The sequence below is a fragment of the Desmodus rotundus genome, chromosome 4 (assembly GCF_022682495.2).
Source record: "Desmodus rotundus isolate HL8 chromosome 4, HLdesRot8A.1, whole genome shotgun sequence".
In the NCBI taxonomy this organism is placed as follows: Eukaryota; Metazoa; Chordata; class Mammalia; order Chiroptera; family Phyllostomidae; genus Desmodus; species Desmodus rotundus.
In genome coordinates this window covers 181,231,980-181,257,038 of record NC_071390.1, presented here as the reverse complement: position 1 = coordinate 181,257,038, position 25,059 = coordinate 181,231,980, and the positions used below count along the sequence as shown (strand labels likewise).

Below are 25,059 nucleotides of genomic sequence, written 5' to 3'. Positions count from 1 at the left end.
TCCAACGAGCCAGGAACAACAAAGGTGGGTGAATTAGCAGACGAGAGCATCACGCACACTCACTGGGACTCTCTCCCGTCGGGAGATGCCGAAAGACTGGCCACAGTAAGCAGACATGGAAACAATTTTCAGCCTCTTAATGGACTTCCAGAGGTGAAAACTGTAATATATGAGAGAAATAATACACGGAGTGGGAATAAGGACATCGCAAAAGAAAAGACCGATGACCTTGAACACACGGCAACGGAGACTCTCCAGGTGAAACAGGGAATGCTGGGAATCACACGAGGTCAGCATGAGGTGGTCAGGTGGTGCGTCGGGGGCGCCGGAGGCCCCAGCAAAGGAGGCAGAGGTGAGAAATAAAAACTGTTTTAAGAAAAAAACAGCCAGACTTTTTCCAGATGTATTGGAAAACATAATCCCACAGTTCCTGAAAGCTCAAGAAAACTTAAGTACAAGACGCACAAAGAAAACTACACCAAGGCAAGTACGCCTCTGTCAAAATGTTGAAAAACAGCCCCGGCTGGTGTAGCTCAGTGGACTGAGTGCAGGCCTGTGAACCAAAGGGTCACTGGTTCAATTCCTGATCAGGGCACAGGCCTGGGTTTCGGGCGAGGCCCCCAGTTGGCAGCACTCGACACACAACCACACAGTGATGTTTCTCTCCCTCTCTTTCTCCCTCCCTTCCGCTCTGTCTAAAAATAAATAAATACAATCTTTTTTAAAAATGCTGAAAAACAGTTATAAACAGTATAGCTTAAAAGCATCCTGAGGAAAACAGGTGCATCGTGTACGTGGGAACAAAGAAAAGGAAGTTGAGAGATAGAAGGGGATGTTTTGTTGACCGAAGGCCAGCGAGCCATGTGTTGAAACCACCGGGAAAAGACGCCGTCAGTCTGCACTCCGCACCAGCAAAGAGGTCATCTGAAAACACAGGCAAGTGAGGGCTTTTTCAGACGTGAGAAGCCGGGAGAACGAATCGGCAGCAAACCTACACCGATGCTAAATGCTAAAGTCTGTCCTCTGGACAGAAGGAAACAGCACCAGCTGGAAACCTGAAGCCACACAAAGAAATGAGGGACACGGGAAATGGAAACTGCACGAGTACCTACAAAAGTGCCTCTCTTGGCCCCAACCAGCGCGGCTCAGTGGGTTGGGCGTCGTCCTGCAGAGCAAATGGTCACCGGTTTGGTTCCCGGTCAGAGCACCTGCCTGGGCTTTGGGCCAGGTCTTTGGTCGGGGCTCATGTGAGAGGCAACCAATCGATGTTTCTCTCCCTCCCTTCCCCTTCTCCAAAAAATAAATAAAATATTTTTTTAAAGTAGAAAGAAAACAAATGAGGTTAAAAGAAAAAAGGTATTAAATCCCAAAGCAACCACTAAAAAAACCTACCAAAGGATTACAGCTAGAAAAGGGGGGAAGAACAGTTGAGACACATAAACAGTCAACATCAGGACGGTAAATTTAAACCCAACCAAATCGGTCATCACGCTAAACGGGAGCGATGCAAACGTTCCAATGGAAAGGCCCCGGTTACCAGATTGGGTCAGAAAGCAAGAGGCAACTCGGAGCGCAGACACAGACAGGCTAGAAGTGCAGAGACCGGGGTGCGCGCCGCGCTGACACACACCAGAAGGGTTCGGAGTGCGGGCTACCGTCGGACCGCATAGCCACAGAGCAAGAGTGGTTCCTGGGAGAAACGGGGTCGTTTCAAATCTCCAGGAGGACACGGTAACCCTAGGTGTGCGTGCCTCCTAACAACAGGCAATAAAAACCCGTGAGGCCAGACCGATGAGGACAGATGGGTAAATCCAGAACTACGCACAGAGACTGCAACGCCCCTCGCCCGATACTCGATTCAACGGGTGGACAGAAAGTCACCAGGAAGGCCGCAGACTTGAACAAGTCCACTGACTGGCCTCGCTGATGTCACAGAACAGTCCAACATTGTCTGGGCCCCACGTCTCAACGTATTTAAAATAATTCAAGTGATGCAAAGAATGTTCTCTGACCGTGTTGGAGTTACATGAGGGACCACTAACAGGAAGTCCTCAAGTATTTGCGAACCAAATAATCCACATCTTCGTTTCCTGTGACAGAATAAACCAAAAGGAAAATTAAACATTATTTTGAACAGAATGGAAATGAAAAGACAGCATATCCCAAACATATCAGCTAACGCGCTCCTTGGAGGGAAATCCATAGTGCTGAGGCTCAGCCCACATTACAGAAGCCAGGTCTCGAGCCTGCGACCTCCGCTTCCATCCAAAGAAACTAGAAAAAACTGAGAGCAGGCGAAACCCAAAAAATTGGAAGAAGGGAAATAATAAAGATCGCATTAGAAATCCAGGAAATAGCAAAAACAAATAAAGAAAAGTAATGAAACCGAAAGCTGGTTCTTTGAGATCAGTGGAATCGATAAATCCCTTACAGATGCATCTGGGGAAAGAGAGAAAAGACCCAAACTGCAGATGTTAGGGGTGAGAGAGGGGGCACCACTGCAGGTTTGACACACAGTAAAAGAACACAGCAAATATTAGAACTTGGTGCCACTAAATTTGACACTTTAGATGAAATGAACACATTCACTGAAAAACAAAAACTACCAAAGTTCAGTCTAGAAGAAATAGATACCCTGATTATGCTATCAAACAATGTGAATTTAGTTTAAAACCTCATCCCAAAGAAAGCACCAGGCCCAGAGAGCTTCCCTGAGAAATTGTACAAAGTATTTGAGGAGGAAATAAACCTCATTGGAGAGAAGGGAAGCCTTCCAACTCACTCTGTGAAGCCAGCGCGGCCAGAACAACGCTCGACCTGAACACACAGATGAAGCGCTTTTAATTTCAGTTCATCAGACCCAACAATATAAAAAAGGGACCGTGCGCCCCTTCCAGGTGGGGTTTATCCCAGGGAGGCACCGCTGGTTCGACCCGGAGCCACAGGCGGTGTGAGGTGCGAGGTCAACAGAAAGAAGACCCATCTGACTATCTCAACAGATGCAGAAAAAACACTGGTCAGACTCCAATGCCCATTCCTGACCTTAAACTAAACCACTCTAGCGAACTAGGCGTGAGGACTTCCCCAGCCTGGTAGAACACATCCGCAAAATCAGGGTGGCCACAGCGCACCGGACTGTTCAGGACTGGTGCCCCCCCAGAACCAGAACGGGAGCCAGACCCGGGCTGATCCTCCCACGCCATCCGACCGGCAGCAGAGGCCCAGCTGGCACAGATGGAAGACATGAGCAGAACGACGCGATCATCTCTGTAGAAAATTCTACCGAATCTCCAAGGAAAAAGGCACGGAACTAGTAAAATCAGTGCACTGAGCGAGGTGGCCAGACCCCAGGGCAACACCTACAAGTGGGTCACGTGGGGTGCAGGCGTGGGGCGTGGCCCAGCCCTGCGGGAATAGGTTCGCAGGCCCCTGACAGCCGAGGTGTTTGCCCCACAGGAGAGAAGGACCCGGCCCGACGGAGGTTCACACACAACTGCTCACAGACGCTTTATTCATAATAGCCCCGAACTGGAAGTGACCCAGAGGCCCACGGACAAGTGACGGGCTGGGGACATGTCATCCAGTGGGGCCCTGCGGGCGGTAAGGAGGGGTGCGCGGTGGACACAGCCGAGCGGGTGAGTCTCCAGTCTCGGATGATGGAACTGGGTGAGAGGAGTCGGTCAGCGCGCACAGGTGGCTCGATGCTGGTCCAGCGGCAGAGTGGGGGCTGCCGGTGGGGGGTGGGGTGGGGCACCAGACAATGGAAAGGTCCCCGCACAGGTGGCGTCCCGGTTTCCTGACACAAACCCGTGAACACTGATCAAACTGCAGTGCTTTAAATAGAGCGGTTTGTTGTGGGGGTGACACCTCAGGAAAGGGGTTATTTTTTAACACCAGCCGATAGGCTGGGAGAGCAGCGGTTTCCACTGCGCCAGGCCGCTGAAGGGACCCCGCACCAGTGCCTGCTGAGCGAGCACGCAGACACCTGAAGACCACATCCTTCAGACTTCCAATGCACAGACAGCCTCTTTGGGGTCCACCGTCTCTCCTGTGACCTGCATCTTAACCTCTGACCGTCGCTGGAGCTTCTCCCTCAGGGGCACAGGCCTCTCCTTCCAGGGCCCTGCTCTGGGACCACCGTCAGGAGGGACCGGGACCCAGCTACTCCTTCCTCTTTGGTCATAGAACCTGTAGGGGAGACCAGTCTGTGCCCATCCTTCTGAGGCATGAGCTCAGAAGAGCAGCAACCCCCAGCCTAGCTTCAACTCGGGGTCCCTTTCCGATGGGTAGCTGTCCCCACAGGGCTCACTGGCTGTGGGCTTGGACACCGGTCCTGCCTCATGGCTGGCCATCACAGGACATGGCCAGCGCTCTGGCAGGACCACTGGGCAGGACAGCAGGCTGCAGGGGCCGTTCGTTGGCCTCCTGGGGCTGCTGGGCAGGTGTGTCCCCAGGCTGCCTCGGCCTCGGTAGGGAGGGTCCCCCATCCTGTACAACCCTGGTGAGGCCCCTCGACCAGCAGGCTGCAGGGGGCATTGCTGACCTGGGCTGGGCTACTCTGCACCCTGGGAGGGCAGGGCAGGCGTGATGCCATCCAGGTGGGCGGGAGGGGCACATGGATCTGGGCAGCGGCACGCAGGGCGGCTCTCAGCCTGTGGGGGGGGTGTGCCCTTGGGAGGCCCCACTGTGCCAGGCTGGGCTACAGCTGCACCCTCCGTGGCCCACATTGTCCTCGAGCCCCCTCAGGGCTGTAGGCCCCCACACTCAGGCCAGCTCTCTTCCTCAGCCACCCCTGCAGCCCCAGAGCCCTGAGGGGGCCCAGGTCACACCCAGGCACATGGTGGCATCCTGATCCCCCAAACTGTGGTTCCCACTTGGGTTTGCTCCACACATACCCAGAAGGGGCAGGGGCACCATGTTGGGCCTGCAGGGCCACCTCCCTCCCAGCTCACACCTGGAGGGCGGTGCCCACCCTGCTGCCCCAGGCCCAGGAGGCTCCCTGGCCCACCTCTGGGACCAGTCCCTGCACTGAAGTGCCCACTGGAGTGGGCGTGTCCCCTGTCCCTCCCCTGGCCGTGGGCCACCAGCACTAGAGGTGGTCCAGGACGCATATCCTCCATGAGGGCTACAGCACCCAATGACCTTGCCGATGGGAAACAGCGCCCCGGTTTCTCAAATAACCCAGCACTGGCAGAGTGCAGGGGAAAGGCAAGGGCTGGTTGCTATGGCAATGGCCACACTGTGAAGACTGGGAGTCCCTCCTTCTCTCCTGAAAGGGAAGAAGCGGACTGAGTGTGCAGGACATGTGGGGGTGGGGCTCCCATGTGTAGCCCCAGAAGGCTGGACCTGGCTGGGACTCTCACTGGCTGAGGAGCAGCCATTTGCAAGACTTGGGAGGGACACCCTGAGACCCAACAGGGATGTGGGGACACACAGGCAGGAGACCCTCAGCAAGGACCCTGCCTGTCACATCTGCACCTGGGCCATTCCTCTGCCTCCAGCGCCCAAAGGAGGCTGGCCCCCCAGAGTAGCCTGGATGCCCCCCCCAACCCTGCCTCCCTAGTGGTGCCAGCTGGAGCCTGGGCATGGAGCTCGAGGCCTGAAGACAGGTGCTGGCCTCACCGTGGCCTGCAGCTGTGTTCCCACGGGCCCTCCCAGGGCCAGCCGCCCCAGCCAGTCAGACCCACAGAGACTCCCACACGCGGCATTTCTGATGTGATCAACCCTCAGGGGTGCTTGTCACTCGGGAGGTGCCAACAGCATGCAGGGTCCTGGGAAACGAAGCACCTGGGGGCTTCTCGGGGTGCAGCCTGGGGGCTGCTGGGCAGCTGTGACCCTCATCATAGTGAGACTTCGGGGCCCGCGTCCAGCCGCCCCCCAGACCCCGGCCGGCTCGTGGACACAGAGCCCGTGACGAGGGCCCAGACCCCTACACAGAGCCCACACTGCAGTCGCTGGCATGCCCCCAAGTATTGCAGGGCCCCCTCGGCCATCTCTGGCTGACTGACAGTGGTGAGGAAAACGCCAGCTTCCTGGGGGTGCTGAGTGCTGGTCTCGATGTTGTGTGGGGTGACATGCCCTCCTGACCCACGTGGCACCCAGCATCGAAGGGAGGGCTGTGCGGGGGCCCAGGCCTTCCCTGTCCTCCTCTCCCTCCTCCGGGGAAGCTGCAGAGATGGTCAGTGCCCATGTCAGAAACTCGCTGGAAACATGGGGGAGAGGCAGGGGATCCTGTCCTGCTCTCTAACTTGACCGGCCGGTGCCAGAGGACAGACAAGTGTCTTTGCCACAACACTCAGCAGCAGCCAACCTGCACACGCCCTTTTCTGTCCCGCCAAGGAAGCAGTCGGGAGCACTTTGCCCCATTTGAGAGGGACACAGGCACATCTTCACAGTTTATTGTGATGGCGCCAACTGTCCCGCCGTCTCAATTCGATCCAGAGAGCTGTTCTCGTGCTGAGTGGACTGGGCAGGTGAGAGGTGACTCCCGAGCTTGGCGGGTGGCGACACACCCTGAGGTCAGAGCCCGGGGGAAGGTTTAGGGATCCCACAGTGTCAGAAATATTGGGACTTCTGATTTAAAGTGAGGTACGTGTTGCCCTGGCTCACCGGATTGAGTGCCTGCCTGCAAACTGAAAGGTCGCTGGTTCGATTCCCAGTCAGGGCACATGCCTGCATTGCGGGCCAGGTCCCCACTAGGGGGTGTGTGAGAGGGAACAGGTCAATGTTTTTCTCTCTTTCTGTCTCCCTTCTCTCTCTAAAAGTAAATAAATATGGTCTTTCTCTTTTTTTTCCTTTAAAGAGGAAGCTTTTTAAAATAATAAAATAACAAAAACAAAGTGAGGTTAGCTTCTGTACCTTACTGTTCCCACTTCTAAGAGGCATGGTGCTCGCTGGGGCTGTGACTGGGGGAGACCGCACTTGCTGCTCCGCCCCGTTTCCTGGGCAGCAGGGGATGTTGGCAGGAAAGCCCCTGCAGCAGGTCGAGGTGTGACAAGGCGATGGGACCACCAGCCACAGACCGCCCATGGGACTGCAGGTTGCCTGAAGCCGCTGAGGCCTCTGGCCCAGCCCCAGGCACCCTGGCACAGGCCCACCTCATTCTGTCCGTCAGCTCGTCTCCGACTGAAAAAGCCTCAGGCCCACAGCGAACCTCTGACCCAGCTTCCCAAGTAGCCGAGTGACCCAGACACTCTGAGAGGCGGGCGTTGGCCCGGAGGCTCCAGCTGCACTGCAGTGCCACCCTCCCTGCCCCAAGCCTGGGCTGCTGGGAGCTCCCTGTCAGCTGCGGGGGGAGAAGGGAGGAGTGTGGACAGGGCTTGTGGGTGATGCCACAGGCACCCATGTCTCGGTGGGCAGAACCAAGGTGGCAGAGCTGGCCCAAGCCTGGCTCTGCCAAGGGCAGCATCCAAGGGGACGACCAGTTGACCAGACTCAGAAAGCCTGAGGTGGAAGCTTGGGGGGCAAAAGGGGTCTGGGGAGAGGCACAGAGAGAGGAGCACCGCATCCCACAGGGATGCCTTCGTCATTCCAGGGAGCATGGGGGACACTCTCTGAAACAGGGCCCGGGTGCAGAGCGGCTGTGGCAGCAGGGACAGAGCCAGCCACGCAGGCCTCCCCCCCACCCCCACCAGTCTCGCCGCAGCTCCCAGGCCACGCCCAAACCAGCAGTGTGGTCACAGGGCGGGAAGCTTCAGAGCTCTGGTGGCCACCTGAGTGCACGGAAACCACAGTCGTGGTGGAGATGGCGACTCACCCTCCCTGGGGACAGTGGGATGGAGCACAGATGACTGCCCCAGGGCCACAGTCACCTGCAAAGGGGGAGACCCTCCTACCAGGACAGGTGCACCTGCCAGGCTGGGACCCACAGCTGAGGCACAGCCTTGACCGTGTGCTGCCCACCACGCCCCTCCCTGCCCCAGGACATCTTGCTCGGCACATCTGCAGGTCCTGGTGTCCAAGGAAGGACCTGGTCCACCGGGGAACCCAGGCCCTGCCTAGGAGCTGGAAACCGAGATGGCCCCTGGCCACCAGGGTCCTTGAGCCACCGCGCATGCAGGTGGAGGAGAGGTTCTACCTTGTGGCTGGGGTGACGGACCCCCACACCAGGCCCTGGGCCCTGAGCCCTCATGCACCCCTGTGGGGAAAGGGGTATGGGGAGCCCGTGCCGGCTTTGGGGTTCAGTCAGATGTATGACTCTGTGGACACCTCCCACCCATGACAAGGCAGCTGGTGGCCCCTGAGCTTCTCACACAGACACCAGGCAGGCAGCCTGGGGGAGCCAGAGGGGTGGACCAGGCCTTGTCACCTGCCTGCCCTTCCTGGCCCGTCACCGCCGCACTGGAGCCCAGGGCCACCCGGGGGACGAGGGGACAGGAGTGGGGTTGGGGCCTCTGTGCCCTCCACTCCACTCACAGGGCCCTCGCCCAGGGCCCCAGGTGTCTGTCTGCTTTTGCCCAGGTGAGCTCTGTACACCTTTCCATGTCTGCCCTGGGAGAGTGCTCCCTCACCTGTCCTGCCTGCCCAGGAGCAGTGGGGGCAGGGGTTCTGTGCCATCCCCCAGCAAAGCAGGGGGGCTTTACTGCCCCCTGGCCACACCTGTACAGATGTCCCCAAACTGTCTTCATGTGACCATGACACCTGTTTCCTCCTGGGCCCACAGATGGAACGGTGATGCCCACGGGAGCAGCCCGACCTGCCGCTGGCCCTCTTTGCTGCTGGCCAGAGGCTGGGCTGGGCAGCCTGGAGCACATCCTGCCCCCTCCCGGTGGGGTGGAGGGTGCAGCACAGTGGGACCTCAGTCAGTGGGACCCCCGCAGCTGCACCTCCGCCGCCTCCAGCAGCTCAGACTTGTCCGTGCCCCACCCGCTTCTTCTCCCGGCACCCTGGGGTGGAGGAGAGGCCAGGAAGGCATGCTCCAGCCCATGTCTGTCCACAAAGGCACTCCAAGACCAGGGTGTGGAAAGGCACTTTATGGGGTGAGTGACAGGGCAGGAGGAGAGGAGCAGAGCTGACGAGCAGCCGATGGGCCAGCCCACGGTCGGCACGGCTCCAGTCATGGACAGCGGTGGCCCTCACTGGGCAGGGACCTCCGCGTACTGCACAGGGTCTGAGAAGGGGCCTGGCCGGGCCCAGTAGTCCACTGCTCGAACTCGGTAGGAGCCGGAGACGACAGCTGTGTCTGGGGACACAAAGGCACACACACGTTCCTGAGCATGTGACCCCTGAAGCCCCCTGACTGCAGGCTTCACCACGAGTGGTCTCCCTGGACCCCACGCTGCAGACGCCTGTGCGGAGGCCCAGGAGCTGGCAGCAGACCCACCTGGGCTGAACACAAAGAGGTTGAAAGTCGACGGCCTTCTGCTGACTGGAGCGTACCCCTGGCCCTCCGGGGAGAACTCGACCTCATACGTCCACAGGCACCTGGGGTGGTTAGTCAGGACCCGGGGTGGTCCAGGTGGTCAGAGCCCGGTTGCCCCCAGCCTCCCGCTGGCTCCTCCTAGGGTCCTGGGCACTCTCCCTGCGATGAGGGCAGACCACGCCCTCTGAGGGGAGGGGCTGGAGCCCACCAGCCACTGGCAGCGTACCCTGTGGGTGCCCTCACCCCTCATCAGGCAGGGGTGGCTCTCGCCTGTCTGTGAGTACAGTGGGGGCAGGTGTGTGAGGGTAGGGGTGTGTGGCCTTCGGGGTGGTCAGGGTGGGGGCTGAAGGCCACAGTGGAGCGACCACGGGCCACTGTGGCCCACAGGAGGGGGCCGCGCACGGGTCGGGGGAGAATGGGCGCGTGCAGGACGGGGACAGGGGTACTGGGGCGACAACCCTCACGCACTTTGAGGCCATGCGCTCATCCGACCAGACCAAAAGCAGCTGCCCGCGGGTCAGGGGCAGAGCGCGGAGCCGGGTCACCTGGAAAGAGGGAGGCGCCGTGACGGGATGCGAGGAGGGAGGGGCCGGGGCGCGGGCGGGGCGGGGCCCGGGCGCCGGTGGGACTGCCACTTGCCTGGCCCGGCGGCTCCTCCGGGCGCGCGCACACGTGCACCAGCAGCAGCGAGGGCAGCGGGAGCTCGGGGCGCAGCGTCAAGCGGCCGCTGGCGGGAAAGGGGCGCGGCGCAGTGGCCACAGGGTCCTGGGGACAGGGGCGGGTACTCAGGACCCTCGAACTCCGGAGCTGCCCCGCCCCTCGCCCCCAGTCGCCCGCGGACCTCGGCCGCACGCATGCGCCGGAACTGCTCCGGAGATGGGAAGACGGGCCGGCCGAGGCGCTGCCACTCGCCGTGCGGGCTGCAAAGCTGGTTGTCCAGGTAGAGAGTGACATACAGGAGCCCTGCGGAGCGGGACGCTGGGGCCGCGCCTCCCGAGCCCGCCCCTCCGACACACCCGGCTCCCGAGCCAAAGCCCGCCCAAGGCCCCCCTCCCTGGAACCCTGTGCTCACCCGGGCCCGGGGGCACCCCGTGCACGTGCAGGGTTAAGGCGACGCTGCGGTTGGCGTGGGCGCGGGTGTCATCGCTCGCGTAGACCAGAACCGCCGCGCGCCAGGCGTCGGCGGCGCCGGCCGGGCGGTGGGCGCTGGCCAGGACGCCCACAGTGTGGTTGGCGTCCAGCACCACGCCCTCCTGTGACACCTGGGCCCAGAGCTGCTCGCCGTCTGTGGGGCATGGGGCGGCGGTCACCGCACGGAGAGTGCCACCCCTCTCCCCTCCCAGGGCCGGGCTTCCCACCATTTGCTCCTCCCACTGGGGGTCCCCGGAGGGTCGCCGTCACACCACAAACTCTGCGGCCCACCCAGCAGCGCACATCTACCCGTCGCCTCTGCTCCTCCAGCGCCCGGAGGCGTGCGCCCAGGGTGTGCGTGCCTGCACCCTGCCCCCGGGCTCCCAGCGTCGCGCGGAACGCAGGCTCACCCAGCAGGGCCAACAGCCCCATGGCGGTGAGCACCGGCTTGCGCAGCAGCTGCACGTGGGGCGGGCGGGTGTTGTTGACCTGGAAGCGAGCGGTGAGTGTGCGCTGGGAGAAGGGGTGCGGGTGGTAACTCAGGAAGGCGTTGTCGTTGCTCAGGAGCGCATAGCGGACGGACGAGCTGCTGTTGGCCACCAGCAGGTCCTGGTGCTGCGCGATGACCTGCGAGAGCAGGCAGCTGGGACTTCGGCCTCCACGGACCCCTCGCCACCCTCCCACTGCGGAGCGCAGCCGGTGGCGGCGGGAGAGGTCCGGGGGCCGGCCCACCTTCACGACCATGGCCGCATAGGTCACATCGGTCCGCCACCGCTGCGGCAGGGACCAGCCCACCAGCGGGTCCGCCTCGTCGTTGTAAACGGGGGTGTTGGCGAACTTGGGGAACAGCTGCTTGATCTGCTGCACCACCTCCTTCTCCTGCTCCAGGATGTAGATGGAGCTGCCCGCGCCCTGCGGTCAGCAGCACCGCCTCAGCACGTACAGCGCCAGCCCAAGAGAACAACCCCGGGTCTGGTGGGGCCGGGCCCTACCTTCTTGTGGAGGGCGATGTAGTCCAGCCGCACTCCCACCTCTCCGGTGAAGAAGTTGGTGCCGCGGAGACAGTGCCCCAGGAGGCCCCAGCTCAGCGGGGAGCGTGGTGGCGGGTGGAAGGAGTCCCCCGGGCCGCCCAGGCGCAGAGCAGGGCTGGCCACGCGCAGCCCCTCCGAGCAGGCGTCATAGTAGTTGAAGAAGCCTGGCGGAAGGTTAGGCATCCACAGCCTCGTGCCGCAGGGCCCCCAACCCCGCCCCCTTCGCATGCGGGACCGAGGAGGCCCCGCCTACCTTGCGTGGTTATGGATACGTTGTCAAAGTCCTGGTGGTCGGGCTCGTTCCACGTCTCGAAGTTCCACTTGGAAACGTGCGCCAGACCATACCTATCTGCAGTGTCCCCGCTGTCACCTGGGCTCCGCCCCTGGGCAGGGGAATGCCCATCCCGACTCCCAGGCCAGGGTGCCCGCGGTTGGGGGTTTGGATGTTGGGGCTGATTCCCTTGAGTCTGCACCACGCCATCAAGTTCGTGGCTCGGATGATCGGTGAGGCGGCTGAGCTGATGCAGGAGGGCAGCCAGCCCAGGCACGCCCACCGCCCACCACCATCCCTCAGCCCCCAGCCTTGCCCACCTATGTATCTCCTGGCCAGGAGGGAGACCAGCTCTTTCCACTCAAACACCTGCTGTTTGTCTTCAAAGTCTGTGAAGTGTCCAGAGGGGCTGCCCATCAGCTCAAAGCCTGCAACATAGAAGGGTGGCCGTGATGCCACCCCCCACCCCATGACCCCAGCTCCCCCAGGCCAGGGCCCCACCACACCGGCACCGGGCCATTCCAGGACGACCAGCCACTGAGGACCTAGAGGGGCCAGGTGAGCAGAGGTCCGGGCCGCCACTCACCGGGGAGGAGCTGGTTCTCCCTGAGAAGGTCCAGGTAGCCATCCAGGTGAGTAAAGTTGTAGCTGAGGCCCTGCCCCGCTGACCTCCTGCAGAGGACAGGAAAGGTCAGGGCAGGAAGGGGCAGCCCTGGGCTGGAACCATGGCCCTGGTCAAGCAGGCAGAGTCCACAAAGTGCCACCCAGGGTTCAGCTCCAGAATCATGGGCACCTCCCCTTGGCGAAGGCCAGCCTCGGAAGCCTGTCACTCACAGCCTAGTACCAACTAGTGCCTGTCCTGGGACCCCCACCCCAAAGCCATTGGGGCTCAGGACAGCTAGGGGCTCAGGAGTGGGCTGGGCAGGCAGGTCTTCTGGGAAAGGTCCAGCGGGGTGGAGCAGGGGAGAACACGCATCCTGCAGGCAGCCGGCCTGGAGTAGGGGCTGCGGGACAGAAGCCGGACAAACCTGCTTCTCTGTGCCCCTGGAGGCCAGGGCCCCTGTTGCCCACACCCCTCGCCCCCCCCCCCCCCCCCCCGCCCACACACACACACTCTAGGAGACAACATGGACAGGCAGGAAAGGGAGAAGGCAGCTCAGCCCAGACTCCGGCCGGCCCCCTCCGGGCTGCCACTCTGAGAGGGACGAGCATCATCAGGCAACGGCTGTGCAGGAAGGGGATGCGACAGGGAGCGAAGGGCCGGGCAGGGAGGGCTTCTCCAAGGTGGCATCCGGGGCCTCGAGAGTGCCGGGGGACGGGCGGGACAGCGGTGCAGAGGCCTGAGGCAGATGGGGGCTCGAGGACACTGAGTGGCAGAAAGGCAGCGAGTGGGCCTGGGGCAGGACAAGGGTGCATGTGAGGTGTCTCACACGGGCCTTGTGACAACAGCGAGGAGGGACCCCAACTCACGGGGCAGGGGGAGCCCTATCAGAGATCCAAGCAGAGCGGCACCACACGTTTTGGGTGTGCTCTTTTGTAAGACTTGATTTTTGGTGGCAGTTGCGGGTTTACAGCAACACTGAGAGGGACGTGCACAGCCTCCCCACCACCAACATCCCCGCCAGAGGGGGCATTCGTGACGACAGGTGAAGCCACCCTGACGCGTCGCTAGCAGGCGGAGCTCGGGGTGCACAGGAGGGTCACCCTGACGGGTGTGCGTTCTGTCTTGGAAAGACGTGCAGCGACTCGGACATGCCACTAGAGCGTCACCCAGCGTAGCTTCAGTGCCCAGACTCCTCGCCTGTCCCTCCCTCCCTGCACCCCCAGTGCCAGCAGGCACGTTGTGTTCACCGTCCTCATGGTCTTGCCTTTGCCACAATGTTTTGAAAGCGTCCCTCTGGTGGCTGATTGGAGCCAAAAAATGGTCCCCCAGGGAAGAGATGGGGTGTCCAGATGAGGAGGGGCTGAGCAAGTGGGTGGGTGAGGTGGGCGCACAGCCTGTGCTGACAGGTGCGGGTGAGCCAGAAGTGGGGACCCAGCACAGCCCTGAGACGGTGGCGTGAGCCACTTGGCAGGTAGGGGTGTGGGCGGCCGTGACATGGGTGGTCTTCCGTCAGGGCAGGGGGGCCGGACGGGCCAGGTCGGGGTGCTGCCACGCGAGCAGCGCAGGCAGCGGGCAGGCAGGAGGTCTGAGGGCGGCCCTTGAAGATGTGCCTGGCCCACTAGTAGAGCTGAGGAATGCAGGTGGGAAAAGGCAGGGCGGCTGCCAGGGGGCAGCTGGAGTGTTGTGCTTGCGTGTGTGTGTGTGTGTGTGTGACAGTGGAGGGGGCAAGGCGGAGTCACCGCGGACCAGGCCCCACACAGTGCCTGGTCTGTCAGTCTCCAGCCCAGCTTTGTCCCCTGAACTCAGGGAGGATCTGGACAGGTCAACACCTCTTCCAGCTCTTCTCTCCCCCACCCCTCACTGTACCCCTGTACCCGGGTGCCACGTCCTCTTCCAACCATGTTGTCTGACAAGGTCCGGACGTGGAAAGAAGGAATTCAAGGAATCCATCCTCCTGGAGGAGAACGTGGCAGACAAAGGGGCGCGGTATTTCCCTGGGATTGCTCTTAGTAACTTCCTTGTTCATATTATTCATGGTCTTACTTCGAACCTTGATTCCCATGAGAACAGGCCATGAGGAGAAAGAAGCCTGAACCTTGAGGGAACTTCTGAAGGGACAACTAGTTCTCCCCAGACTAGTGAATTATGCCCAAATTGTTTAAACAATGTGTTTATAAACCTGAGTAAGAAATTATCCCCGACTGTTCCCATAAAAGAACTCTCTCAGCTATCCAAACAGAAATAGAATAAGACACGAGAAAGTCAAGAATGGCCTGTACCCCACAGAATCTAACACAACTGTCTATCTATCACCTTTTAGGTCCATAGGTTTTCAGTGGCTGGATTTCCTGTCTCTCTCTCCTTACATGTTTGTTTTGGGAATCAAAAGGTGGCGGGGTTCTTAGACACCTGTATTTCAGGTTAATTGATTCGCATAATTCCAATAAAGTTGTACAAAATAATTTCTTGATCAGAGAACAAAATTCCCTCTAATGAAATATCCCCTGAATGTCTAAAAGTTGGTAGAGAACAGCCCTTCCTTTACCTTGAATAGAAAAATATAGCAATTAGAATTAGACAGGCAAAGAACTAAGAGAAGCTGGGAGCTATTACAAACTAAGCACGGAGAAACAGTTACCAGGGAGTCAGAGTCCATAGTACATGGAAAAACATTTTAGACAGAAAAGATAGATAACTAAGTTAGACATCACAAAGGCCTTATACTAAATCTCCTATAACCTCTACTCAGTCTAGCGCATCCTTATGCCCCACGACAAAGTCTGAGAACTTTAATATTAAACAATAAGACATCCAAACTCTGTACATACAGCTATTTTTAATTTTCTGGTATCCGGGTAAATTTTTCTGCTTCGCCTAACCGCAAATAATAATCACTGCCTAAATGAAAATATAAAAACCTGCTTGTACTTGAAATAAACGGAACAGAGCTTCAACCGTCCTCTGAGGCGAGATGTCATCTGTCTCCCATCGCCGACGCCTTACCCACCTTTCAGGAACCCCTGGACCCAGCTGCGGCCGGACCGGGGCACCCGGGCAAGGCAGAGCATGGGCCTTGCCCTCAAAGTCCACCCACCACACCCCTGCTGCTCCCAGCCGCTTGCCCTCGCTGGCCCCTCTGTGCAGGGGCTGCCTTCCCGCTCTGGGACCCAGCAGGATCCAGCCCTCCCCTCCCCCACCTTCCCTTCCATCCAAAGGTTGCAACTGATAGCGAAGAAATAGAACTTAACAAGCATTTGGGTAAAAATTAAACGCGCGCAGGAGATGGGTTCCAAAGTCCCACAGGCGGGGGTGAGGGGGACACAGGTGCACGCAGTAGTGACCAATGGTAAGGCAGGAGAAGGCGCAAAGCGTTCTCCAGACCCCTGCTAGTCCCTACTTCGTCTGGGGCCAGAGGTGTCCCCAGTCTGTCACCCTGGGTGAACTTGAATGTCCTCTAGCCCAGCCAGCCTTGGCAACTAGGGGTTCCTGGGGGTCAGTACGCCTGCCCCCAGGGTCCAGGAAACCCGGAGGTGGGGGCTAGGGCCCCCGGCGCAGTCGTTGGGCCCCGCTGTCCACTCCCCCACTCAGTTGGGAAGGGAAATGGTGTATTTTCCAGGCAGGGTGCTCAGCGGTAGAGTGAAGTGTGCAGCCCACTCAAGCGCTACCCCCGCAGAGAAGCTTGGGCCACAGACGCAGCCCTGGCCCCGATCGACCCCCAGGACCCCTCCATCTTGCCGCCTTGCAGAGGGTCGAACCTGGGCGAGAGGAACCGGGAGTCGCTCCCGCACCGGGGCGGGGCGGCAGCAGCACAGCGGCTTCATTCACCGCCCGCTTGCGGCCAGTCCGCGGCAACAAAGCCCCCACCCCGGGCCTGAGCGCGTGCGCGACGAGTACCGAGCTACGCACGGGCCTGGTGAGTGCTCGGGTGCACCGTGGAGGCAGGGGGTGGGGGGTGATACCGGGTGCAACCGCACGGGGTGCAGGGGACCAGCCGCGCGCGCGCGCTCGGCAGTAGGGGCGCGCGCGTGCCAGAAGGAACGCGGGGCGGGGCATGTGCGGGGCGGAGACCCAGGCCGGGGCTCCCAGAGCAGGTGGGGGCGGGGACGAGCGCGCTCTGCGGTCCCGGGGTGGGGGGGGCAGGGTGTCGGCCCCGAACCTCGGGCCTGGGAGGAGGGTCTGCCTGGTCTCGGCCTTCTCTCTGGAACCCGGAGCGCAGGCGCGCGCGCGGTAGCGTGGCTTTCGAGAGAAACTCAGATCTGGTCTTCAAGGGCCCTGGAGACCAAATGGGCTGTCTGCCGGCCTTTTTTCACTTGTAGGGACACAATGTTTCCTTTCCAAATAAGTGAACTTAACAATTTAAAACCACGACTTAAAGACAAATATTAAGTAAACACCATGTGGTGGTGGCAGGGAATGGGCAGGAGACTGGCAGCAAATGGAAGGCACTGGAGACCCCAGCTGCTGTCTGCGGAGCAGGAGGACCCTGTGGCCAGTGGGCTCCCTGGGTGGGACGGAGTGGGCCTCAGCATCCTCCCCCAGGACCCCAGACGCCTGCCCATGTGCCCCGTCAGACCACAGGACGGTCACAGCCGTGAATACACCACAGAGAGGCAGGCAAAGGGTGGAAGTCTGTAGCCGTGTGAGTTAGGTCCCAGGGGTCCTGCAATTCTCTCAAAGGACACCAGGGACTTTAGCTGTATTTCGTCAGCTGCTTCAAACCCCCAACCTGGGTGGGAGCTGCGTCAGTCCCAGGCCCCACTTGTGTGGGCAGGGGTCCCTGGCCCTGCCCTGTGGGGCCCACAGACTCTTCCTGGACAAGGCTGGAGATGGAACACACATTGCCATCCCTGGCCGCCCCCCGCCCCAGCACCACTCCCATCTTTGCTCCAGAATGGGGCTCCTGGTCTCCCAGCCAGGCCCAGGGATTCAGAACTGCAGCCAGACTCGCAGGCAGGCTTCCCGAAGCCCCAAAGTGGGACTGAGTGTGGAGAGGCCTAGATGGAGCCCCTCAACCTCGCACTGTCCCCTGTCCTGGGGGAGTGGAGCTTGGCAAAACAGTTGATCTTTATTCCCCTGGCAGCTCCCACGGGGGCAGGGGAAGCAGGACCGAGCCAAGGCCAGGGCCTCCTGGGACAGAAGCCCAGGCCAGTGCAGACTTCCAGCCTCCCAAGGGACCACCCCTCCAGATTGGGGGGGCACTTGGGGCTTCGGCACCCCACGGGTGGACCCTGCTCACCCCTTCCTTCCTTTAAAAGATGGGGGGCTGAGGTTCTGAATAATCACCGTGAAAGCAGCTGCTTGCCCTTGGTTCGCACGTATGGGGCGCAAGGAGAGCCATGCCAGCCGCTGCCAGCGGGCCCTTCTGCGGGGGAGAACGGAGGTGCAGGGGAGCCAGGCCCCGCCACGCACAGGGGGTCAGCGCCCCACTGGAATCGGGTGGTCTGGACCCATGCCCCACGCCAGGCTAGCACCAGTCGGTACCTTGAGGGACACACACACGCGCGCGCCGCAGCCTGTCCACAGAAGGACACAGAACAGAAGCCAAGGACGTGGCTGCCCAGGTACGCCCCTGCCCGGCAAACCCATCTCCCATCAGGACAGGGAGGGTGTCCGGAGTTGGGAGGAGATGACCAGCCCTTCCCTTGGTCCCCTCTGGCCTATATCTATCCTCCAGGGTCCTGCAGGCCAGGCCACTCGGCCCCAAAGCTGAAGGGTCACAGGCCGCCTGTGTCCACCCTGGTCTAGGCCGGGCTCCTGAGCCTTAGCCTCCGCCAAGGGCCCTAGGACCCAAGCACTCATTCCCCAGGTCACCCTGTCCCACACCTGCTGCCCCATCCGGGAGGCTGGGCACTTATCAGAGGCCACACAATGTAATTGTTCGTGAGCCTCCAATCACAGCACAGCTCCCAGGATTAGCCGCTCAGGTAGCACTCGCCTGAGGGACAGATGACTCAGCAACCTTTGGGGTAAATAATTTAACTGCTAGCCCAGCCCTGCCATGCAGTCAGAAGTTAACTACGGAGCACTGCCTGCCAGGGGCGCCAGACCCACAGCCCACCACCCACCCGCACCCTCACCCACTGACAGGAGCCAGAGGGCCAGGGGTGCAGCCAGCCCAAAGACCCTAGCCTCAGAGCACAGACGGCCGGACCCCCAGCCCCCTGCCACGCCCGTGAGTGGCTCCCTCAGGTGAGAGTCGCGCCGGGCCGTGTGGGGTGGCTACGGCTCTGGGAGATGCAGCCACAGCGAGGCCCGCTGCTCAGCGGAGGAGCAGGGCAGGCTCTTTTCGGGGACCTGCAGGCAAAAGGCAGGTGGCATTTAAACAGTCTTGGACCCTGGGGACCCCTGTGAGGTGAGGTCTTCAGAGGAGGAAACAGCTGTTATCCATCCAGTGAAGGCAGAGCCACAGCCTAAGCCCACAGGGGCTGGGCCACTTGCCCGTGCCTCCCGCCAGGCCAGCGGCACCACCCGCTCTCAGCAGCCCTGGAAAACTCAGGCCCAGGGTCCGGACCAGCCGGTAGCGCTGTGCACACCGGCAGCGGACAGGGCTCAACGCCACCACGAGGAGTGACCGGGCTCAATGCCACCACGAGGAGAGCTGAAAGAGCCAAAGTCTGAGCTGAGCTCAGGCGGGGGAGCAGGCCAGGCCACGAGACGCTGAGCTGACTGCGGAGACAGGGCAGGCCAGCCGCACCCTCCAGCTCCGCGGGGGCGTGGTGCCCCTGGGGTTTTGAGGCAGAACCTCGGAGAGTTGCCCGTTCCTCGGGGAGTTGCAAGGTTTGGATGGGGCTCGAGGTGAGGGCTGGCTGCGCCTGTACCTCGGTCTCTGCGACGAAGGTCCCCCTGCCCCAGTGCCGATGCCCGCTTCTCCTCGGCAGGGCAGGGCGACCCACGGGGCCTGGCACCCCAGGATGGAAGCGTGTCCTGAGCAGCAGGGGGCTGGACTGGTGCTGGTCCGCCGGCGGCCCCCAGAGCCCCCAGGCTTGCGTGAGAGGCTGAAGACCAGGCTGCAGCAGAGCTGTGAGTGCAGCACGCAGGGGGCCTGGGAGCTGGTGCAGGACCTGCTGCCTGCCACACGCTGGCTGCGCAGGTACCGCCTGCGGGAGGACCTGGCGGGGGATGTCATGTCCGGGCTGGTCATCGGAATCATCCTGGTGCCCCAGGCCATCGCCTACTCGCTGCTGGCCGGACTGCCGCCCATCTACAGCCTCTACACGTCCTTCTTCGCGAACCTCATCTACTTCCTCATGGGCACCTCGCGCCATGTCTCCGTGGGCATCTTCAGCCTGCTCTGCCTCATGGTGGGGCAGGTGGTGGACCGTGAGCTCCTGCTGGCCGGCTTCGACCCCGCCCAGGAGAGCCCAGGGCCCGAGGACAACAGCAGCGCCCTCAACGCCTCAGCCACCACGCCGGCACTTGGGCTGCAGGACTGCGGGCGTGACTGCTACGCCATCCGTGTTGCCACTGCCCTCACGCTGGTGACCGGGATTTACCAGGTGAGGAGTTAGACGCAGTGGGGACCCCGCTGAACTGCTAGGAGCAGCCCCCTCGAGTGTTTACTCCAGGGGAAGCACAGGGTGGGAGCCTAAAAGGATGGGGCTTTAACCACAAGAGGAGGACAGAGCAAGGCACGGGCAGAGGTGGGCTGGAGACAGTGCCCCGGACGGAGCATCCAAGGGGTTGAGGGGGCCCAGGGCCCAGGGAGCCCGTCTGGCCAGCTGCAGCCTGGGCTGGAATTGGTGGCTGGATGTGGCCTCAGCTGCAGACATGCTCAGCTGGCCCACGTGGCATCCCTGTCCCAGGTGAGCTGCCTGCTTTCCCATGCCTCCCCACGCCCACCCCCCCCCCCCCCCCAGAGCAGGCCTGGCCACCACAGCCCCGTGCCACCTTCCCAATGACTCCATGTCCCCAGGGGGGGCAGCTCCACTCACAGGGCAGAGAAAAAGCTGCCTTCCCATGGCAAGTCCGGCTCTGCGCTGCGGCCACCCCCTCGGCTGAGACGGACAGCCTGCTGCCCTCACGACACTCTGCCCACAGGTGCTCATGGGCGTCCTCCGGCTGGGCTTCGTGTCCGCCTACCTCTCTCAGCCGCTGCTCGACGGCTTCGCCATGGGGGCCTCGCTGACCATCCTGACCTCCCAGCTGAAGCATCTGCTGGGTGTGCGGGTCCCCCGGCACCAGGGGCCGGGCACAGTGGTCCACACGTGGCTGAGCCTGCTGCGCAGCGCCGGGCAGGCCAACCTGTGCGATGTGCTCACGAGCGCCGTGTGCCTGGCCGTGCTGCTGGCTGTCAAGGAGCTCTCGGACCGCTGCCGGCACCGCCTGAAGGTGCCACTGCCCACAGAACTGCTGGTCATCATGGTGGCCACGCTCGTGTCCCACCTCGGGCAGCTCCACGCACGCTTTGGCTCCAGTGTGGCCGGCGACATCCCCACTGGCTTCATGGCCCCGCGGGTGCCAGACCTGGGGCTGATGTGGCGCGTGGCGCTGGACGCTGTGCCCCTGGCCCTCGTGGGCTCCACCTTCTCCATCTCACTGGCAGAGATGTTCGCCCGTAGCCACGGCTACTCCGTGCGAGCTGACCAGGAGCTGCTGGCCGTGGGCTGCTGCAACGTGCTGCCGGCTTTCTTCCATTGCTTTGCCACCAGCGCTGCCCTGGCCAAGAGCCTGGTGAAGACGGCCACCGGCTGCCACACGCAGCTGTCCAGCGTGGTCAGTGCCGCGGTGGTGCTGCTGGTGCTGCTGGCGCTGGCGCCCCTGTTCCGGGACCTGCAGCGGAGCGTGTTGGCCTGCGTCATTGTCGTCAGCCTGCGGGGCGCCCTGCGCAAGGTGAGAGACCTCCCGCAGCTGTGGCGACTCAGCCGGGCCGACGCGCTGGTCTGGGTGGCCACAGCAGCCACCTGCGTGCTGGTCAGCATCGAGGCCGGGCTGCTGGCCGGTCTGCTCCTCTCGCTGCTCAGCCTGATTGGCCGCACACAGCGCCCACATGCTGCCCTGCTCGCCCGCATCGGGGGCTCCAGCTTCTATGAGGACATCACGGAGTTTGAAGGCCTGGTCCCCGAGCCCGGGGTGCAGGTGTTCCGCTTTGCAGGGCCACTCCACTACGCCAACAAGGACTTCTTCCTGAGGTCCCTCTACAGCCTCACAGGGCTGGACGTGGGGCGTGCAGCTGCCAGGAGGAAGGAGCAGGGCTCCGAGGCAGGGGTCATCGAGGGAGAGCCCCTCGAGGGCACGGGCCAGGGCCCAGTGAGCAACCCAGCTGCTCTGGTGCCGGAGGCAGCCGGCTTCCAGGCAGTGGTCATCGACTGCGCCCCGTTGCTGTTCCTGGATGCGGCCGGCCTGGCCACACTGCGGGAGCTGCGGAGAGACTACAGGGCCCTGGGGATCGCCCTGTTCCTGGCCTGCTGCAGCCCCTCGGTGAGGGGCGTCCTGAGGAGAGGAGGCTTCCTGGGGGAGAGCCAGGGGGATGTGGATGAGGAGGGGCAGCTGTTCCGCACCGTGCATGATGCAGTGCAAGCCGCCAGAGCCCACCCCAGGGGGCCATCGCCCTCCGACGACTCCTGGCTCTAGTAGAGGCAGCACTGGCCAAGACCCACTCCCTCCGGGTCCCCACACCGCCAATCGCCCAGGCGGAGTCTCCCAGGGCTGTATGTCCCTCCTCCTCCCTGGAGGGCCGAGGGAGCCGTTGAAACAAACGCCACCACAGTGCGGAGCTGGACGCCGGTGCGGTGAGTCCATGGGGCCACGGGAGCCGGTTTGACACGCAGTGTCACCGTCGTATTCAAACAAAGGCCCCAAGGCAGTCAGGGGGCCTCCACAGTGCCGAAAGGACCCTGGTCCCTTGACTCCTGCAGTCCCCACGCCACCAGGTGAGAGCTGGCAGCTCCGGCCAGAGTGTAAGGGTCTCTGTGTCTCTTCAAGCCCCTCAGCACACACCCAAGTGTCCCTTACACCTGGTGCCTGTGCTTGGCCAGGCCTGGCAGGGCCCACGGCAGCGAGACCAGCGCAGCCCCGCCCGGCCCTGGGGCAGCATCCCCGCACAGCCTGACCGAGCAAGCAGCACAGGGTGCCTGTGCACTGGCAGGAGCCGGGTCCAACCAGAGCCTCCACAGTGGCCTCCAGCAGGAAGCCAGCTGTGTCAGATCCTGAGGCTGCCCCAGCACTCATGGCCCCTGGGAGCCGGGGGCGTGATGTCCCCTCCCTAGAGGACACTTTGCCGGGAAGTGTATGGCTCCTCAGAGCTGCCACCTGGCTCGCACCCCACTGCCCCCCGTGGTGGACACAGCCTCGGGTTCCACCTCTGCACAGTGGGCTCTGCCCGGCCACACCCAGGCGGCTTCCGCCTGTCACCCACCTGGCCGTGACGAGCTCCAGCAGCCAGTGGGTCCGGACCTGCTCGATGCCGCCATGGGGAACGGCGCCCACGTAGGCCAGGTTGAGCTGCTGGTCCCAGCAGAGGTCGTACTGGTCAGCCCGGCTGTGTGGCAGTGGGGGGCTGGTGACAGAAGGAGGATGTGGGGGCATCAGTACCTGTGGGGGGCACCCACAGAGCAGCCTCACCCAACACCCTGCACTTTCGGAGCCAGGGCCTGACTCTCCTTGGACACTGACTACCCCAGCACACAGCCTGGGGGTGTCTGCCAGTGCGTGGCACTCTCTCTAACGTAATAAAGTGACCTCTAAGGCCAGAAATGTCACCAATCCTCATGGTTTGGGGGGTGGGGGACCCCCAGAGGAGAGAGGACCACATCCCCACCCTGCTCCTTGACCTATCGCAGCAGGCCTGAGCTGGAAGCCTGACACAGAGGGGGTTGGGGACACACGGGTGGGGACACACAGGTGTGGAGGCAGGGCCCACTGCAGGGATGCCCTACAGCTCTGGGGCTGCCCCCTGGGAGGGCTCTGGGCTGCAGAAAGAACAGCCTCTTGAGCCACCGCCCCTTCCAGGGCCTGGGCTGCCTCCCATTACCAGGCTCCACCACCAGGCAAACTAAGGGCCTGGCCCCAGGCCTCCACCACACGGGGTCCCCTCTCAGCTAGAACTGCACCCCCGGCCCCCGAGATGGGGGACATTGAGGAGACCCCCACTCTGACTGAGGGTGGACCCCAGAGGAAGGAGCGAGCCAGCTTGGACGGTCTTCTTCATCCAGCAGCACCTACTGTGTACCGTGGGCTCAGGAGCCTAAGGGTCTCTTTACGCAAGACCAGGGGGTCCCAGAGGCTGGGGAGCGGGGTGCGAGGTCCAGGTTTAAGAGAAGCTCGCGGCAGCATAGAGGTAAGATGGGCCTCTCCAGCCTCAGTTTCCCCGCCTGTGTCACTCACCAGAAGCCGGTGCTCCTCCAGAAGGGCCGCAGGGGCCGCAGCGCGCGGGCCGCGTCCACGCGCACCAGGTGTGGGGCTTCGGCCAGGGCAGCGGGGAACGAAGCCAGCAGCGCAGCCAGAAGCACCAGCAGCAAGGGCCCGGGCCCCCGGGCGCGCTCGGTTGGGGCGGGCATGGCCTGGCGCAGCGCGGGGATACCCCGGCCCTTGCAGGCCCTCGGGGTCCTCTGCACTCCCGGAGCGGAGATCTGCGCCACTCCAGCCGGTTCCGCCTCCGGGTCGCGCGCCACATGACCGCCATCAAGGGGCGGATCATTGGGCCCCACGCAAGTTGGGGCTGGGCGGGGCTTAGGTGGGCAGGTTGAGGGTGTGAGCGGACAGGGCTGGGGAGGTGGACTTGGGCAGTGGTTTATGGATGAGGATGTGGGCGGGGCCAGGGCAGGGGCCGTGGGTGGGGCTTAGGTGGGCGAGGCAGCCTGCAGAGCCTGTGAGTTGGATTACTGGGAAGTTCCTCCCCGCGCTCCTCCGACCGCGCCGCTGGGAATGACAATCCTGCCCCGCGGGCCAGCGCGGGGACCCTTAGAAACCCGCTTCTCCGGTCGGCGGCACGAGGGTGAGCGCTGTTCTGTGGATGCGTCGGGAGGGGCCCGTTGGGCGGGTCGGGCGGCCGCTGGCCGGCTCAGACTCTGCGAAGAGGCGGCCACTCGCGGGGCACTAGGACCTGCTGATGGGTTGGATGGGGGAGGAAGAGCAGGATCAAATGGGACACCCGCGTTTTGGGGGGGGGGGCGCATTTTCTGAAAGTGGGGCTGTTGTAAAGGCGCAGGCGTGGTCGGGGACAAGCCGCCTCTAAGAAGTCAAATACCCTCTAGTAGGCAGTTGGGTGGCCTGAGCTGGGTGTGAGCAGAGGGGCTCCCGTGTGAATGTGTGCACTTGAAACTGTGCGTATCTGCCTGGTAGATCATACAGCCTCACACCACTCAATGTCCAGCCTGGCCCTGCATGCTCCCTCCCAGGTGGCAGGGCCCCACTCTGCAGTCAGCCAGCATCCCTGTCCCTTTGGTCGGTGACACAACAGTATTTCAAGAGGTAGGAACTGAAATTCTCTAAAAGCTGTGGGAGCCATCAGCAGGACCAGGAAGTGGTGGTGGAGCGCAGAGAGACCAGCTGCCCGGAGGGCCGGCCAACTCCCCTGGCACCACCGCAGTGGCTGCCAAAGACGGAAACCTCAATGTCCTGAGAGAAAATGGCTGCAAACCTGGAATTCTACACCCAGCAGAAGGTGAGCTGTTACAAACGAAGGTCCAAAAGACGTTTCAGAGAAACAAACTCTGAGAACACT

General features: G+C 62.1%; 2 protein-coding genes across 14 annotated transcripts; one reads left to right on the top strand and one right to left on the bottom strand.

Annotated features, from left to right (window-relative positions):
• Positions 1–8,957: 8,957 nt before the first annotated feature.
• On the bottom strand, positions 8,958–24,297 carry IDUA (alpha-L-iduronidase). 9 transcript variants are annotated; one of them, XM_053922650.2, is made up of 14 exons: positions 23,721–24,288; positions 22,753–22,893; positions 12,381–12,466; positions 12,115–12,222; positions 11,777–11,872; positions 11,485–11,687; positions 11,225–11,404; positions 10,903–11,119; positions 10,434–10,646; positions 10,203–10,324; positions 10,001–10,126; positions 9,830–9,906; positions 9,323–9,423; positions 8,958–9,181 (listed from the first exon to the last, which is right to left on the bottom strand). In XM_053922650.2, exons 1-14 carry the CDS (start codon positions 23,891–23,893, stop codon positions 9,075–9,077), a joined length of 1,950 nt encoding a protein of 649 aa, XP_053778625.1. In that variant the 5' UTR covers positions 23,894–24,288; the 3' UTR covers positions 8,958–9,074. The 9 variants fall into 9 exon arrangements, 7 of the variants coding, with proteins under 7 accessions (XP_053778625.1, XP_053778626.1, XP_053778631.1 ...); XR_008426661.2 differs by having other exon boundaries at positions 9,134–9,181; positions 9,323–9,520; positions 23,721–24,297; XR_008426662.2 differs by having other exon boundaries at positions 9,143–9,181; positions 10,203–10,289; positions 23,721–24,295.
• On the top strand, positions 17,825–23,063 carry SLC26A1 (solute carrier family 26 member 1). Of its 5 annotated transcripts, none has more exons than XM_071221334.1 (4): positions 17,825–17,959; positions 18,486–18,587; positions 19,277–19,894; positions 20,436–23,063. In XM_071221334.1, exons 3-4 carry the CDS (start codon positions 19,310–19,312, stop codon positions 21,966–21,968), a joined length of 2,118 nt encoding a protein of 705 aa, XP_071077435.1. In that variant the 5' UTR covers positions 17,825–17,959; positions 18,486–18,587; positions 19,277–19,309; the 3' UTR covers positions 21,969–23,063. The 5 variants fall into 5 exon arrangements, with proteins under 5 accessions (XP_071077435.1, XP_071077436.1, XP_071077434.1 ...); XM_071221335.1 differs by having other exon boundaries at positions 17,831–17,959; positions 19,282–19,894; XM_071221333.1 differs by lacking the exon at positions 17,825–17,959 and having other exon boundaries at positions 18,361–18,587; positions 19,282–19,894.
• Positions 24,298–25,059: the final 762 nt, after the last annotated feature.

What these genes read in the sequence shown, in the direction of transcription:
- IDUA (XM_053922650.2), bottom strand. Translation starts at nt 23,893, where the DNA reads ATGCCCGCCCCAACCGAGCGCGCCCGGGGGCCCGGGCCCTTGCTGCTG. An exon ending in CTGGAGCTCGTCACGGCCAG is followed by an intron (nt 12,467 to 22,752) that starts GTGGGTGACAGG and finishes TGTCCTCTGCAG; the next exon opens with GAGGTCAGCGGGGCAGGGCC. An exon ending in CGGAGGAGCCGCCGGGCCAG is followed by an intron (nt 9,907 to 10,000) that starts GCAAGTGGCAGT and finishes CCCTCTTTCCAG; the next exon opens with GTGACCCGGCTCCGCGCTCT.
- SLC26A1 (XM_071221333.1), top strand. Translation starts at nt 18,397, where the DNA reads ATGCAGTCAGAAGTTAACTACGGAGCACTGCCTGCCAGGGGCGCCAGA. An exon ending in CCCGTGAGTGGCTCCCTCAG is followed by an intron (nt 18,588 to 19,281) that starts GTGAGAGTCGCG and finishes TCGGCAGGGCAG; the next exon opens with GGCGACCCACGGGGCCTGGC. An exon ending in TGGTGACCGGGATTTACCAG is followed by an intron (nt 19,895 to 20,435) that starts GTGAGGAGTTAG and finishes CTCTGCCCACAG; the next exon opens with GTGCTCATGGGCGTCCTCCG.